The 16,365-nt window shown below is 41.7% G+C and overlaps 1 protein-coding gene across 1 annotated transcript in view; it reads right to left on the bottom strand.

The window, feature by feature from the left end:
* LOC138261625 (SCO-spondin-like) overlaps positions 1-16,365 on the bottom strand; it is a 1,514,343-nt gene that overhangs the window by 762,065 nt on the left and 735,913 nt on the right. Inside the window, exons 74-75 of the mRNA XM_069210750.1 lie at positions 10,580-10,749; positions 449-495 (exon numbers count right to left, since the gene is read on the bottom strand). Coding sequence (XP_069066851.1) covers positions 449-495; positions 10,580-10,749 — 217 coding nt within the window. The remainder of the gene's footprint in view (positions 1-448; positions 496-10,579; positions 10,750-16,365) is intronic.

Below are 16,365 nucleotides of genomic sequence, written 5' to 3'. Positions count from 1 at the left end.
TTGGCTGGGGTAGGATGACTATTAATATCATTATAAATATTATGTAAATGTAAGAGATATGATTGTATGCAAGAACAAGCGACTCAAAAAAATGCAAAAAGCTTAGGGCCTGATTCTAACTTTGGAGGACGGTGTTAAACCGTCCCAAAAGTGGCGGATATACCACCTACCGTATTACGAGTTCCATAGGATATAATGGACTCGTAATACGGTAGGTGGTATATCCGCCACTTTTGGGACGGTTTAACACCGTCCTCCAAAGTTAGAATCAGGCCCTTAGTTATAAAATGAAAAAATAAATGGAGAAAATATTAGAACCGTTCCCAAAGAGTGAACATGATGCAGCAAAAGATCACACAGATTATCTGTGACATGAGCAAACAATGAAATGGGTACATCAGAGTTGCCAGGCAGTTAGAATATATTTTCTGTCTTTGTAGATACTTACCAGCACATGGGAGATTAGTGCAGACTAGTTTCCCCATCTCGCAGGTGCTAGGGATTTAAAAAGGTACATTACTGTTTGTGATTCATAGAGTAAAACATAATTTACTGTTAGGTTCATCAAGATGAGACAGGGACCAACACAGTGTAGGACATCATTACAATCTTACAATGCCCCATTAATCTTCTATTAGGCTACGGTTTCTGGCCAAGAGGGAAAATATTTAATCAAACAGCAGAAAAAAGACCTGTGGCTTCACATCTGCATCTCCATCTATACTCCTAAAATGCTACATGAATGCAATTTACACCACTGTCAAGTCTCCATATTACTTTCTCTCTGTTGTGTCTAGATAGCCACTGTAAATGGCCTCCAGCTATTTCATTGTGTGAGAGGGTATTTTTATTCTCCTCCTACCGCTCTATGAAATGTCCAAAATGAAACAATAATGCGTCTCTCTTTCCATGATACGTCCAGCAAGAAAAAAAGGGTAAATACCCTACTCATTTTCTTAACAGTTGTTCACTTGTTTCCCTTTGTAGAGATTATTTAATTGGAAGTGAATTTACAGCAATGCTTTATTCGTCAGAGATTTTCAGTAACCAGAAAAAAGATATGTGTATTTCCTTTCAATATATCAGTCAATTTCTTACTTTTCTGAATAAAATATATGTTATGTAACAATACTTTTTAAAACAAAAACTAATACCCTTACTTTACTAATACTCTTTTTAAGGAAACTATTGCTATATAATATATATTTTATTCAGAAAAGTTAAAAGAAAATGGCCAGTCCGGTACAGTATTTCCAATAGTGTTTCCGCACCTATCGGATTCAACGGGCCACTCCAAATGAGAGCCTAAATGCTTCAAATCAAGACGATTATATATCAGAGCTTTAGTCAATGTTTGGCTGAGGTGACAAACAGGTGACAGTCATGAAGGAAGCAGGTGTGGGCACAACTAGTTCAGTAGCCACATATATGTCTAAGTATAAAGAAGCCTGTATCACAAGTTTACAAAATATTTTAATTACTCTTTGTTTCTGCTAGCAGAGTATTACAAAGTAGACAGGTAAGGTTGGCACAACACTCTATAGGAAAAACACTGGCAATGGCAATAGATCTGGATTCAAAGGAACGTTGTATGCAAGTTTGAAGCATTACAAGTAAACAGTATGTGTAATAGTGTGAAAGCAAAGAACTGTTGAATAATATTTGTGTAGGTTAGAAAGTCAGGTGACATTTGCACAGTCAAGCCAGTCCCCTCTGTGCTGTTGCCAAAAAAAGACAAACACCGTAAATTATATAGCTATCTAAGACACTTTTACAGCATTCCAATGTCATGTGTGTACTCTTGAATGTTCAAGCTTAGCCAGCTCTAAATAAACAAAATGATCACATCTGGTGGAGGGAAGCACTTTTTTCTGGAGCAAATAACTTCTACTCAATCTAAACATGCACTCACTGCTCCCAACGTGGGAGCGGAGCCAAAACCCCTCTCAGGTGGTACTCACATAATTGTCTGGCGACAGCTGTGCTGTCAAGCCACACAGTAAAAACCTCCACAAGTCCCCTTCAGCAATAAGCAGGAAAGTCCTAAAAGATTAGGTAAAAGAGACTCTCACTTTCATATTGTAAAATCTCTTGTAGATTGATAAGGAAATGCAGTTTTATGTAGGAATTCCCTCAAGATGACTTTCAGTTGGAAATTTCTCTATGAATAATTTTCAACAAAAAAACAGAAAAGCAACCGAATGGAAATAAACCAATTTAAATCGGCTTGTGGTGCTAAGTTTGTGTGCTAAGTTTCATTGATGCTTTCAGTGCTTTCGTGTATTTCCATTCAGGTGCTTTAAAGTTATATGTTTTGAAGTTATACACAAAACATTGTGTGGTAGTTATACATGTGTGTGTGTTTAGGTGAGCAGTCATTCAGAGTTTGTCAAAATTGTCAACAGAAGCAATCTGAAAATTCAATAATCCTCACAAAAAAAGAAAATGCAACAGAATAGACTGAGAACAAAACATGCAGAATCAAGCAGTTAGTTAGAGGGCAAAAAATACTCTGCACTACACAATTGCTATGAAGGCTCCAAGTTGGCTGCTTCTCAGAGCAAACCCTCCTTCAAACCATCAACCACAGAGAGTGGTTCTGCGTTCCCAGAGATGCTGTGCCGGGAAAAGTACTAGAGGAGTAATATGATGCTTCAGGAGTGTTTTTTGTCCTTTAACCGAATGATTGACTCTGTGTGGTTTTTCCTCAGTTTGCCCTGCCACCTTTTCCTTTTTGTGAGGATTACTGAATTTGAGGAAGCGTGAAGAATGGCACTGCTGTTAACATCATGGGCTGGTCGATGCAATACCAGTTCCTTTGACTTCCTTAGTCCTGAGGAGGCCTTTTAATTAATTTGGCCAAAAAGCTCAACTTTTGTGGAAAAAGTCCAATTGAACAAAATATTTTTTGATTAGAATAGCAGTAGGAGGAACTATAGGCCACTGTCCCACCACTCCCTTGCGGAAAGGATTACCTTCAGGTAGATTATATACCTTTAGGTAGACAGCCACCTTAGTTTCCGTAAAGATATGAGGACGCAATAAGGAAAGGTCTGATTGTGTAATTCCCTATATTTGGAGGATCTCCTGCCTAATTTCTTAGAGAAACTGATTTCATAATGGTCTGCATTTAAATAGCAGGATTTCAAAGATTCTATATATAAACATTGTTTTATGTATTTTATGTTTTTTAAGTCAATGACCTGTATATACAAAATGTTTTTTGTTGGAATGAAAACAGAAGTGTGGGCATTGTGCAATATATTTAAATATTGAGATTAAAACTTATATTCAGTGATAATTCATTGTTTTGTAGAGTGTTGTATTATTATATGTGATCTTCCCCTCTGTTATCAGTTGGATATTTATTGACATATCTTTGAGACATCAGCTGATCCACAGTAAATACCTCCAGTGAATATATTATACCAAGAACCCACAGTGGAAGAAAGATATAAAGTGCTCACCACAATTTATATGATGTCAAACAAAAGAGGGAGACTTTCTTCACGCAATATGGAACTGTAGCATCATTAGAAAATTCTGGGAAGGAGCGGAATGTGCCCTTGTTGTAGTACTTGATTGCCTTATCACTCTCACTCCCTAAATGGCCACAATGGACATTCTAGAATATATTGGGTTCAATTAATTTGAGAATGGATGTTTTGGTGCTGAATTTAGAGACACTGACCAACACTGGTGAGGACCAGAAGCCCTAGACATAGCCAAATGGAAAGCAGAAATGGACACTGCAAACTGTTGGAGTTTCTTGCAAATATTTTGGTAGATCTAAAAAATCACCAGAAAATACAGGGAAATTGGATGCAATGTGAGAGAATACAATAGGGGTGGCGCCTTAAGAGATATAGGGGTTCATTTACTAAGAAGTGGTGCAGCACTGCACCACTTTTGGCAGCACTGCGCTGCGTTTCTTCAGAAATACAGAGGAGAACCATGTTTAATACAATATGGCGCACCCATGTGTATTCCTTAGCGCTGGCACTAAAATTAGCTTCCTAGCGCCAATGCAGGCACCCTTGCACTATTGTGCAAGAGCGGCTGCCTTGCAGTGAATGATTGTTTATGTGCAGTAAGGTGCCCCTTCCTGCACATAAACAATCAATAATGGCGATTTACTAGTCCTATGTGTGCTGAACGTGAGGCAGTATCAAAAACTATCACCACCCCAGGAGTGATGTTAGCATGGCGCAACAAGGAGAAATATTTTTATTTGTCCTCGTTTTTGCTTTTCTTTTGTGTGCTGCATAATACAGCACACATAGCAGTAGCAAACTGCCATCATTTAATAATTGTTTATGTGCAGGAAGTGACACTTTCCTGCATATAAACAATTAATGGGATTTTGCTCTTCCTATGTGTGCTGCAGAATGCAAAAGCAAAAATGAGGAGAAATAAAAATATTGCTCCTTGTTGTGCCATACTAACGCCACCCCTGAGGTGGTGTTAGTTTTTGGTGCTACTTCAGGTTTAACCCCTCGGGTCCTGGCGCAAGGTGGTTATATCCTCGGCCACGGCGCTCAGGTGCCACGGATGTAACCACACTGACGTAACCACATTGTCCGGCACCCAGCCCACAGTGGGAGCGCTGGTGCTCCCCCCGTGGGCCTCCCAAACCCCTCCCATGGGCAGGGATGGAAGGGGAATCGCTTCTCCTTCCACCACCATCCCCCGCACCGCCCAAGTAAGTGACATCTGATGACATCAGCGTGCAATTGCGCGCTGACCTCATCAGAGGCAACCCCCATCGTGCTGGAAGCTCGGCTTCCAGTGCAATCAATCGGGGTGTGGGGGCAGGCAGAGCACATGAAACGAACATGAAAGGAATGGCCTTTCCTTTCATGTCTTTCTGAGCATTTCTGCGGCCCAATTGTGATGCGATTGGGCTGCAGAAATGCCCACTAGACACCAGGGAGTTTATTTTTTTATGTAAATGATGAAGGGGAGCGACCCCTTGAGCAAGGGTCGCTCCCCTGGGGGGCATTTTTTTTAGGCCTTTTAGCCCCCTCTGGGAGCAGATTGGCCTATTGTAGTTAGGCCGATCTGTCACCAGGCGGGACGGAAACCTCTAGACACCAGGGATCATTTTTTTGGTTATTGTTTACACGTGGGGAGTGAGCCATTTGGCAAGGGTTGTCCCTGGAGGGGTACATTTTTTTAGGCCATTTCTGCCCCTCTTGGGGGCAGATCTGCCTATTTTTATTAGGCCAATCGGCCCCCAAGGGGGGCAGAAACCACTAGACACCAGGGATTTGTTTTTAATGTCAGTTACATGCAAGGGGAGCGACCCCTTAGGCAAGGGTCACTCCCCTGTGGGGCAAATTTAATTTGGGCCACTTCTGCCCCCCTTGAAGGCAGATCGGCCTATTTTTGTAAGGCCTCCCAAGGGGGCAGAAAGCCCAGCAGAGACCAGGGAATTTAGTTTTTTCAAAATAAGAGGGTGGGGGTATGGCCATACCCCCATCCCAAATAAATGGGGACAAAGTTATTCTGCCCACCGGGGGGCAGATGGGGCAATTCCCCCAATCCACTCCCGGGGGGGACGAAAGCCTTCTAGATGCCAGGCAATTAAAAAAAAATAAAAAAATAGTGGGCTGGTGGCTACCAACCAGTATGGGCATGGTTATGCCCCCACCCCAACGAAAGGGGATGACAGTTTTTCAGCTCTCCCGCGCACACTAAAAGATCTTATCTCAACAGCAAGCAAGAGGGCATTTGATTATTTTGGGTTTTGGTTTTACATTTGGGTCATGAGAGCTTGTCAAACTCTCAAAATCGTCCCACTTGGAATGGTGAGGGACGCACTTTTTGGACTTTGGGACGCTGCCATGTAGAAAACTCTACGAGATCTAGACACATTTTAAAACTAAACATCTGGGTGAGCTTTAGGTAGTATGCTGCAAATGCACCCTCCACCATTTTCCTACCCACTGTGTCTTTCAAACCTCCAACTTTGCTTGAAATCACACATTTTCCCAACATTTTTGTGATGGAACCCTCCAGGATCTGCAGGTATACACAAAATTCCTACCAACCAGCATTGTTGCATCTATACCAATGAAAATTCTGCTGTACTTGTCAGCCTAAAAATCTTTTTTTTCAAACTGTCCTTTTGGACCCACTTTTGGTTCCCCCTCAATTTCAACATGTTTTTGGCTCTTACATGTAAAAGGCACTTGGCCCACCTACACAAGTGAGGTATCATTTTTATTGGGAGACAGAGGGGAACGTTGGGTGGTAGGAAATATGTGCCGGCGCAGTGATCCCACACATAAATGTGGGAAAAATGTAATTTTTTAGCTAAATTTGAGGTTTGCTGAGGATTCTGGGTAAGAAAACACTGGGGTATCCAAGCAAGACACACCTCCCTGGAATCCCTCAGTGTCTAGTTTTCAGAAATGTCTGGGTTTGGTATGTTTTCCTAGATGGCTGCTGAATCCAGGACCAAAAACGCAGGTCCCCCCCTCCAAGCAAAAACAGGTAGTTTTGTATTTGATAATTTTGATGTGTCCACGTAGTGTTTTGGGGCATTTCCTGTCACAGGCACTAGGTCTACCAACACAAGTGAGGTACCATTTTTATTGGGAGGTGTGGGGGAATGCTGAGTAGAAGGACGTTTGTGGCCCCCCTCAGATTTCAGAACTTTGCAGCACTGAAATTTGAGGAAAAAGTGTTTTTTGGGCCAAATTTTGAGGTTTGCTAAGGATTCAGGGTAACAGAACCTGGTGAAAGCACCACAAGTTACCCAATCCTGGGTTCCCATAGATGTCTAGTGTTCAGAAATGTCCAGGTTTGCTAGGTTTTCCTAAGTGCCGGATGAGCTAGGCACTTTGCAAAAAACAGGTCAGTTTTCTTTGGGAAAATATGATGTGTCCATGCTGTGTTTCGGGGCATTTCCTGTCGCAGGCACTAGGCCTTCCCACAAAAGTGTGGTACCATTTTTATCTGCAAACTTGGGGGAAGGCTGGGTGGAATGAAATTTGTGGCTCCTCTCACATTCCAGATCTTTCTATCACCGAAATGTGAGGAAAAAGTGATTTGTTTTTGCCACATTTTGAGGTTTGCAAAGGATTCTGAGTAACAGAACCTGGCGAGAGCCCCACAAGTCACACCATCTTGGATTCCCCAAGGTGTCTAGTTTTCATAAATGCACAGGTTTGGTACACGTCCCTAGGTTCCGGCTGAGCTAGAGGCCAAAATCCACAGCTAGGCACTTTGCAAAAAACAGGTCTGTTTTCTTTGGGAAAATGTGATGTTTGGGACATTTCCTGTTGCGGGCACTAGGCCTACCTACACAAGTGAGGTACCATTTTTATTGAGAGACTTGGGGGAACGCTGGGTGGAAGGAAATTTGTGGCTCCTCTCCTATTCCAGAACTTTCTGTCACTGAAATGTGAGGAAAAAGTGTTTTTTATCCAAATTTTGAGGTTTGCAAATGATTCTGGGTAACAGAACCTGGTGAGAGCCCCACAAGTTACCCCATCTTGGATTCCCCTAGATTTCTAGTTTTCAAAAATCCACAGGTTTGGTAGGGTTCCTTAGGTGCCGGCAGACCTAGAGGCCAAAGTCCACAGCGAGGCACTTTGCGAAAAACAGGTCTGTTTTATTTGGGAAAAATGTGATGTGTCCAAGTTATGTTTTGGGGCATTTCCTGTCACGGGCACTAGGCCTACCCACACAAGTGAGGTACCATTTTTATCGGGAGACTTGGGGGAACGCTGGGTGGAATGAAATTTGTGGCTCCTCTCAGATTCCAGAACTTTCTGTCACCAAAATGTGAGGAAAAAGTGTTTTTTTGGCCAGATTTTGAGGTTTGCGATTCTGGTAACAGAACCTGGTGAGAGCCCCAGAAGTCACCCCATCTTGGATTCCCCTAAGTGCCTACTTTAAAAAAATGCACAGGTTTGGTAGGTGTCCCTATGTGCCGGGCTGAGCTAGAGGCCAAAATCCATAGCTAAACAGTTTGCGAAAACAACTGTTTTCTTTGGAAAAATGTGATGTGTCCACGTTGTGTTTTGGGGCATCTCCTGATGCGGACGCTAGGCCTACCCACGCACGTGAGGTACCATTTTTATTGGAAGGCTTGGGGGAACGCTGGCGAGAACGAAACGTGTGGCTCCTCTCAGATTCCAGAACTTTCTGTCACCAAAATGTGAGGAAAAAGTGTTTTTTTTTGGCCAAATTTTGAGGTTTGCAAAGGATTCGGGGAAACAGAACCTGGTGAGAGCCCCACAAGTCACCCCATCTTGGATTTCCCTATGTGCCTACTTTTAAAAAATGCACAGGTTTGGTAGGTTTCCCTAGGTGCCAGACTGAGCTAGAGGCCAAAATCTACAGCGAAGCACTTTGCAAAAAACAACTCAGATTTCAATGTAAAAATGTGATGTGTCCATGTTGTGTTTCCTGTCGCGAACATTAGGCCTACACACGCAAGTGAGGTACCATTTTTATCGGGAGACTTGGGGAACACAGAATAGCAAAACTAGTGTGATTGCCCCTTGCCTTTCTCTCTATTTTTTCCTTCCAAATGTAAGACAGTGTGTAAAAAAGACATCTGTTTGAGAAATGCTAGTATGGGCACCCTGGAATTCAAGGATGTGCAAATAACCACTGCTTCTCAACACCTTATCTTGTGCCCATTTTGGAAATACAAAGTTTTTCTTGATACCTATTTTTCACTCCTTATATTTCAGCAAATTAATTCCTGTACACCTGGTATAGAATGAAAACCCATTGGAAAGTGCAGCTCATTTATTGGCTCTGGGTAGCTAGGGTTCTTGATGAACCTACAAGCCCTATATATCCTGCAACCAGAAGAGTCCAGCAGACGTAACAGTATATTGTTTTCAAAAATCTGACATCGCAGGAAAAAGTCACAGAGTAAAAACGTGGAGAAAAATTGCTGTTTTTTTCTTTTTACCTGAATTTCAATATTTTTTCATTTCAGCTGTTATTTTCTGTAGGAAACTCTTGTAGGATGTACATAAATTAGGCCTTGCTGAATTCAGAATTCTGTCTACTTTTCAGAAATGTTTAGCTTTTTGGGAACCAGCATTGGTTTTACACCCATGTCTGTCACTAACTGGAAGGGGGCTGAAAGCACAAAGAATCGTAAAAATGGGGAATGTCTCAGTAAAATGCCAAAATTGTGTTGAAAAGTTGGGTTTTCTGATTCAAGTCTGCCTGTTCCTGAAAGCTGGGAAGATGGTGATTTTAGCACTGAAAACCCTTTGTTGATGCCATTTTCAGGTAAAAACCATAAGCCTTATTCTCCAGCCCTTTTTTCCCTTTTTTTTAAAAGAAAAACGAAATATTTGCTGTATTTTGGCTAATTTCTTGGTCTCCTTCAGGGGAATCAACACACTCTGGGTACCTATACAATCCCTAGGATGTTGGAGGAAAAGGACGCAAATTTGGCGTGGGTAGCTTATGTGGACAAAAAGTTATGAGGGCCTAAGCGCAAACTGCCCCAAATAGCCAAAAAAAGGCTTGGCACTGGAGGAGGAAAAAACCTGGCAGTGAATCGGTTAAAAAGTGCCAACGCTGACTTGTATTGTTGTCCTACTTAAGTATATAAAAATGAAATAAATCTGCATTATGAAGACCTAAATAGAACACAAGTACAACTCCTCTCTTAAAAAGTATCAAAATGCCAATAAATTCTGAAGCTTTGCCTTGATTATTTTGAAACTTTTAATTGTGTACAGGTTGTTTAACTTAATTTGCTTGCTTCCCAGCGAATATGCTGTTCACATAAATAAATAAGTTCTACCTAAAAAATACTAAATTCTAAAATACCCTTTGCTTGAGCCGTTGAATAATGAAATCTAAATATATTGAAGTGTGCATTTTTTTATATATTACAGAGAGCCACATAAATGTGTTCTATCATTAGCAAACAGCATTATAGACGTGTAATTTGATGTTCTTGAAGTATTTATATTAAATGAGAAAACTGCAATGCTGAGACAGCCACTGAAGACAATGATGTTCCTCAGGGACTGGTTTAGTTAGTCTGCTCCAGTATTTCCATGTTGACTTCCTTTTTCTTCATTGTTTATTTCGATCATTCTACCCTCAGTAGGTGAAATGTTTTAGTAGGTTTACAGCCTTTCTGTATCGGGCTGGGGCAGTCGTTAAAGTCATTTTCCTTCGTGTGTGGCTGGAACTATAAGTCAGGTTCATGTGGTTTCATACAGGACTCAAGGAACAAGCTATTATTCTATATTAAAATGACAGGAAATAATTCTTACATTTTTCAAACTCCATTATTAAAATGTCGACATTGTGATTCTTTAAGTATTTCCTCTTACAAATATTTTTGTTAATCAGGGTGCATAATCAGAAGATGAAGTGGTATTTAAATACAGGAATGCACTATTTATCACTGAACAATGCATACCTAGCTCTTCCGTTCAGTATACATCTTCGGAAAATAAATCTACAGTCATGTCAAACGTCCAGCTATTCCTTCTGTACTTTTATTTATTTTACTCGTAAGGATTCCAGACAGAGATAGGATTTGGAAAAAAGCGATGGGGAAGGGCCTACATTTTCTTACCACTTATTGCATCCGTCGCTCCGTTTGATGCTCACCCCAGGGAGGTGCCGCTCTCCGGTCAAAAGGTCAAGGCAGGGACAGTCCACTCTTTCGACGCAGGCCGTGCCATTTTCTGACAGGACCTGCCCACTGGGGCAGTAGCAGCCAGGCTCGCATCTCCAGACACAGTGCTGTCATTGAGGAAGAAACATGCATGAACCTTCAGTGAGAGCAACAGAACCTAGCCCGACCGACCTGTAGAAGTTGCTGTATGAATGGTCTTAAATACGTTTTGTTTGTTATGGTATTTTACGTATTGTGTTCTTACTGTTGTCCCTCTTTTATATTATCCTTTGGTATTTTGAATCATGCTTTGCTGTATTACGTTGTCCTGTGTAACACTTCTGGCTATACTACATTATGTGAACTTAACCCCTAGGGATGGCCATGTTGTATGTAATAATTGTTGCACACAATAACATTTATAGAGTCTGATAAATAGAAAAAGTTGTTGTCGTAACATCTTCTTGTTCCATCATAAACTATACAGGCACAAGTGCAGGACTACCATGGGGATTACCCGTTCTACAAGTTACACGAATCTTGTGATCGGCTGGTGGGAGAAGGACGTCATGTGGGTAAAGAAAATGATCAATGTATTAAAAAAAAAATTTTATGGACTTAAGGTAAGATGTATGAAGCTATTTAGCTTAACTTAGGTGCCGAGAACCGGTTAAGTTTACAGACACCATCTTTGACTATCTTGCTCATGTTTATAAACCAATTGCGTCCATCTAAAACCAGCGTAAATACTGACAAAGGTTCAAATAATAAGCACAATAGTTTCATGATAATCAAAGATGGCGACTGTAAACTGTATATATATTGCCTAGCAGCAGTTGCCACTTGGTAGTTATAGTTAGAACCTAGTTTCTATAGAAAAAGTAGTTTTTACTTGCCTATATCTTTAGTGCTGGTTGGCAAATCTTCACAAAATTATCCCAAAAAATATGCCACTCACGTCAGCTGCTATCTGGAAAGTTTCAGGGTGATCAGTCAAGTAGGGGCCGACAAAAAAGAGGGTCTCAAAACATCTTTTCTCTATGTTAATTCCCAAAGGGATTTTGAACAGGAATAGCATCCAAACCACTGGATGGAATTACACCAAATTTGGCAGAAAATTATGTCCTGGTTCAGAAAGCGACCTTTTTGTTATTTGGTGTAAATCCATTCAGTAGTTTTTGAAATATTAAAGAAAAAACTAAATTGCATATATAGGGACACCGAGGCTCAGTAAACACTCCCAAACTCATGCATGGATCTGATTAGCTACCAGCACTTCAACAATAAGTGTTGGCAGCCATTTTGGGACTCAGCTTCAACCGAATCCCTGAAAAAAGGTAAAAAAACAAGAAAAGGGGCCAGGATAGGGACACCCTGACCCCTTAGCTCTGGTGCTGGGGTTTCAGAGGAACCCCACCACCCAGGGCAAAAAAGCATTTTTCGTAAAAAGAAACTTGCTGCAGATTCGCCATGGGGATCACAAATCTGCCGCAAAAATTAGGGGAAAAAAAACAAGCACGGGCTCTCACACCTGTTTTTAATGAAGCCCTGGGGAGCCAGGTCCCAGGGCATGTCAAAAATAATGAAGGGAGTGCAGGGGGCTCGCCTCCTGGGCTTGCTGAAGCCCCAGGGACTGCTACCTCCCCAGGGCTTTAAACTAGAAGATATGCGGGGGCTGGGCACCGCCCCCACAGCCCGGGGATTGCCACCTCCCTGAGGCTTTAAAATAAATAAATGTGGGGGTCTGAAAGGCCTCCGCACAGCCCTGGGGACCGCTGCCTCTCGGGGGCTTTAAACTAACATGAATGCGGGGGCTGTGCCCTCTGTAGCCCCGGGGACTTCTACCTCCCCAGGGCTTTAAAGTAAAAGGAACATACGGGGTGTGTGGCCCCCACCAACAGCCCCAGGGTCCGCCATACCCCAGGGGCTATAAACTAAAATGAACATGGAGAGCCCACGCCCCCGCCCCTGCAGACCCACGGATTGCCACCTCCCCAGGGATGAATTTAAAATAGGAAGGGGTTCCATCACAGACCCCTGGCCCGGGGGCCGTCACTGTTGAGGTCTAGCCCCTGCTATGTCCGGGGTGCCCACCCCCGGTATATAGCAATTTACCTTTGTTTGTTGAGAGTGTTGACAGCTCTCACCAACTAAAAGCGAACAAACTCTGCTTTCTGCAAGTGGGAGCGGGAGCTGTGATACAGTTCCTGCTTGCAGAAAGCAGAGATTTTATCTGTTTTCCTGCACATAAGTATGCATGTAGGGAAACAGATGAAAACATTGCTCCCGCAAGCAAGGAGATGTTATTTCAAGTGGCTCTCTGCTTGCAGGAGCAATGCCGGCTTCCGCAGGAGTCAGAAGCTGGATAGGACTGCAGGGGTGTGCAGGCACCCCACGTTCCTCTAGGTGAAAAAAAAAAGTAAATAAAAAAAAAGGCTGAAGATTCAAGTCCTGCTATTTCATGTAGTGTGTGTGTTTATTTACTAGTGTTTTGAATGTTAATCATTCCTAGTGATGGAACATTTAAGTCTTTTTACCCATCGTTGGTTTCAATGTCAAAGTTCTTTCTGGATGCTGCATACTAAGAAGGCACTTGTGGAATAGTGATTAAGGTCTCTGGCCCTCAGAATGAATGTGGAGTGTTGTAGTCTAAGTGTGGTCATTGGCCTACTTTAATTTATTTTCAGCTTCAAATGTTTAAGGTACATACTGAAAGGTGATCTCACTCTTTTTAATTGTCAAACACATTTTTCGTTTCCACGTTCCAGAAATATCTCATTCTAACTCCATCATTCATCAAAGCCTAAAATCTCCTCTCTCTCTTTTTCAGCAGCTAAATCCTGCCGGGTACGGCCAAAGGCCATGCGAGGCAATGGGTTGGGTGGTTATAGGGGTTGGCCGCAGGACCAGGCCACTGGCCACTAGGTGGACTAGCTATTATATTCAAACAGGCAATAAATCTCAGTAAAACAGACAACATTTCCATTCAAGGTTGTGAAGCCCTCCTCACCAGATGCCACCATACTCCAACTTCCTCCTGTAACTTTCTCCTCCTTTACAGACCTTGACCAAACAACTCCACATTCCCAGATGCTTTTCTAGATACAGTCTCAAACCTTATTACACTATACTCCAACCTATGCATTCTTGGGGACCTAAACATTTGGTTTGACAAACCCAATATGCCACAGCCAAAAGCTATCACTACTGGCCTAGTCGCATTGAACCTACATCAGATTGCACACAAGCCCACACACATCGCTGAACACATCCTAGATGTCATTTTTGCTAAGCCTGAACTTGTTACCGTTCATAGCATCACGCCAATCACATGGTCAGACCACCATTTGATAACTTTCTGATATAAAACTCCACAAATCAACACACCCCACAACTACTTACATACATGCACCTATCGACCTTTAAGCAAACTCAATTTTGATGACTTAGAAACACAACTAACAGCCAACACAGATCTAGATACAATTAATTCTGTTCCAAAACTTTATGAGTGGCTACAGGAGGCATTTGATATCCTAATACCACTCAGAAAAACTAAACACGACAAAAGAAAACCAACACCTTGGCGAAACACAGAACTTAAAAAGATAAAGCAACAAATCAGAAAGTTGCAGCGGACCTGGCTCAAAACAAACAACAGTCAAGACAAACTGCAGCTACACAAACTTAACAATATATACAAAACATCAAATAAAAAAGCTAAAAAAGGTACTACTCAGACAGAATTCAAAATGCTAAATCTACAACCAAGGAATTTTATAAAATTCTCAATGAATTTCGAAAACCTACATGCATGGAAGGAAGTCATCCCACTACTCAAGATTTCACAAACAAACTGGCAACTCATTACACAACCAAGACAGACACATTGGACTCCTATTTCAAACAGAAGAAAACCATCAGCACCAACCCCTTTCCTAAAATACCCTCTAAGAATAAACCAACCCAGCCTCTACAGTCCCTCAAACAAATATCCCAAGGTGAATTTATGGATTTGGTCAAAGCAAGCAGGCCTTCCGGTTGCCCTTCCGACCCTTGTCCACCACAAATCTTCAAGAACATTATTTTATCTACTTCTGCTGCCACACCTGTAAGAAGAATCATCAACAACTCTTTAATTACAGGAACTTTTCCTGTAGACCTGAAAAAGGCATACATATGACCGTTATTAAAGAAAACAAACCTTGACCTGCAGGACCCCAACAACTACAGACTAATCACAAATGGACCTTTCCTGGGCAAACTGATAGAAAGAGCAGCATTCGCCCAGATGTCACAATTCATTGAAGACAATTCTATACTTTCAGACTTCCAAACTGGATTCCGCCCAGGAAGAGGCACTGAATCGACACTCATAGCAATCTGGGATTATCTTAAAAACACAGTCGACCGCAATGGAGTTGCTGCACTACTTCTGTTGGACCTCTCGGTTGCCTTTGATACGGTTGACCATGACACCCTAATTCAAAGACTCCACAAAGCTGGCATAGAAGGGACTGGTCTCGACTGGATTACATCCTATCTTCAAAAAAGATTGTATATCATCTATTCTCCCCCCTTCTCGTCCAAACCCTACCTCACAAAAGCAGGGGTCTCCCAAGGATCAGTCATCTCACCTTTGCTTTTTAACATCTACATGATATCATTACCAGAACTGATCAATAATTTTCATCTCACATGCTACAACTATGCAGATGACACACAAATACTACTTAAATTAGAATGCTCCAAAAACATTGAAAACTCAGAAATCTTCAGTTGCCTCAGAGCCGTTGATCAGTGGATGACCTGGAGCCATCTCAAACTAAATGCCTCCAAAACAGAAATACTCACATTTGGTGACTGGAAAAGTTGTGACCCACTGTGTGCCTGGCCTGACGATCTCGGACCACCTCCTCAATTATCCAAGGAAGTTAAAAACCTTGGAATCACCATGAATTCCAAGTTAACTATGAATGCCCAAGTGGACAAATTAGTACAAACAAGCTTCATCACCTTGAAGACTTTACAACGCATCTTCTCCCACCTCGGATTTCCACACAAAGGGCAAGCTACTATCTTGCTTGTACTATCCAAACTTGATTATGCCAATGGCCTCTACCATGGATCATCTCTATCTATTATGCAAAAACTACAACGTATTCAGAACTCTGCAGCCAGGCTACTATTACATATAAAGCCACAAGCCCACATCTCCCCTGCCTTGAGAGCACTACACTGGTTATCCGTTGCCAGAAGATGCACTTTCAAGCTGCTTTGTATCACCAACAAAGCTATACATGGAACAGGACCTCTTTTTACCAGAAACAAAATAACCAAATACATTCAACAAAGAAACCTCCGCTTAAGATTGGCACCCTGCCTTAGAACACCACCATACAAGAAAAAGACTATAGGTGGTACATTCTCTGTTCAAGCAGCCAAACTATGGAATTCATTACCTCCAACTATAAGATCCACAGATAACTTCCTTGTCTTCAGAAAACTACTCAAGAGTTGTCTCTTTCCTTCATAACCACCATATTTAAACATCTATGGACTGCATGTGCCTATGTTGATAAATATTTTTTTCTGATTATGTGTATATTCTAGTTATATACAGTTTATTAGAAAATATATATTGCTACTATGTCATAACAATAAACTACACACACACTCTTTAAACCTGTTTAACTAAGTATATTTACTCATGGTTTAAATATGTATATGTATGCACATATGTG

Source organism: Pleurodeles waltl, chromosome 10, assembly GCF_031143425.1.
Source record: "Pleurodeles waltl isolate 20211129_DDA chromosome 10, aPleWal1.hap1.20221129, whole genome shotgun sequence".
In the NCBI taxonomy this organism is placed as follows: Eukaryota; Metazoa; Chordata; class Amphibia; order Caudata; family Salamandridae; genus Pleurodeles; species Pleurodeles waltl.
This window is presented reverse-complemented; position numbering and strand designations above follow the sequence as displayed.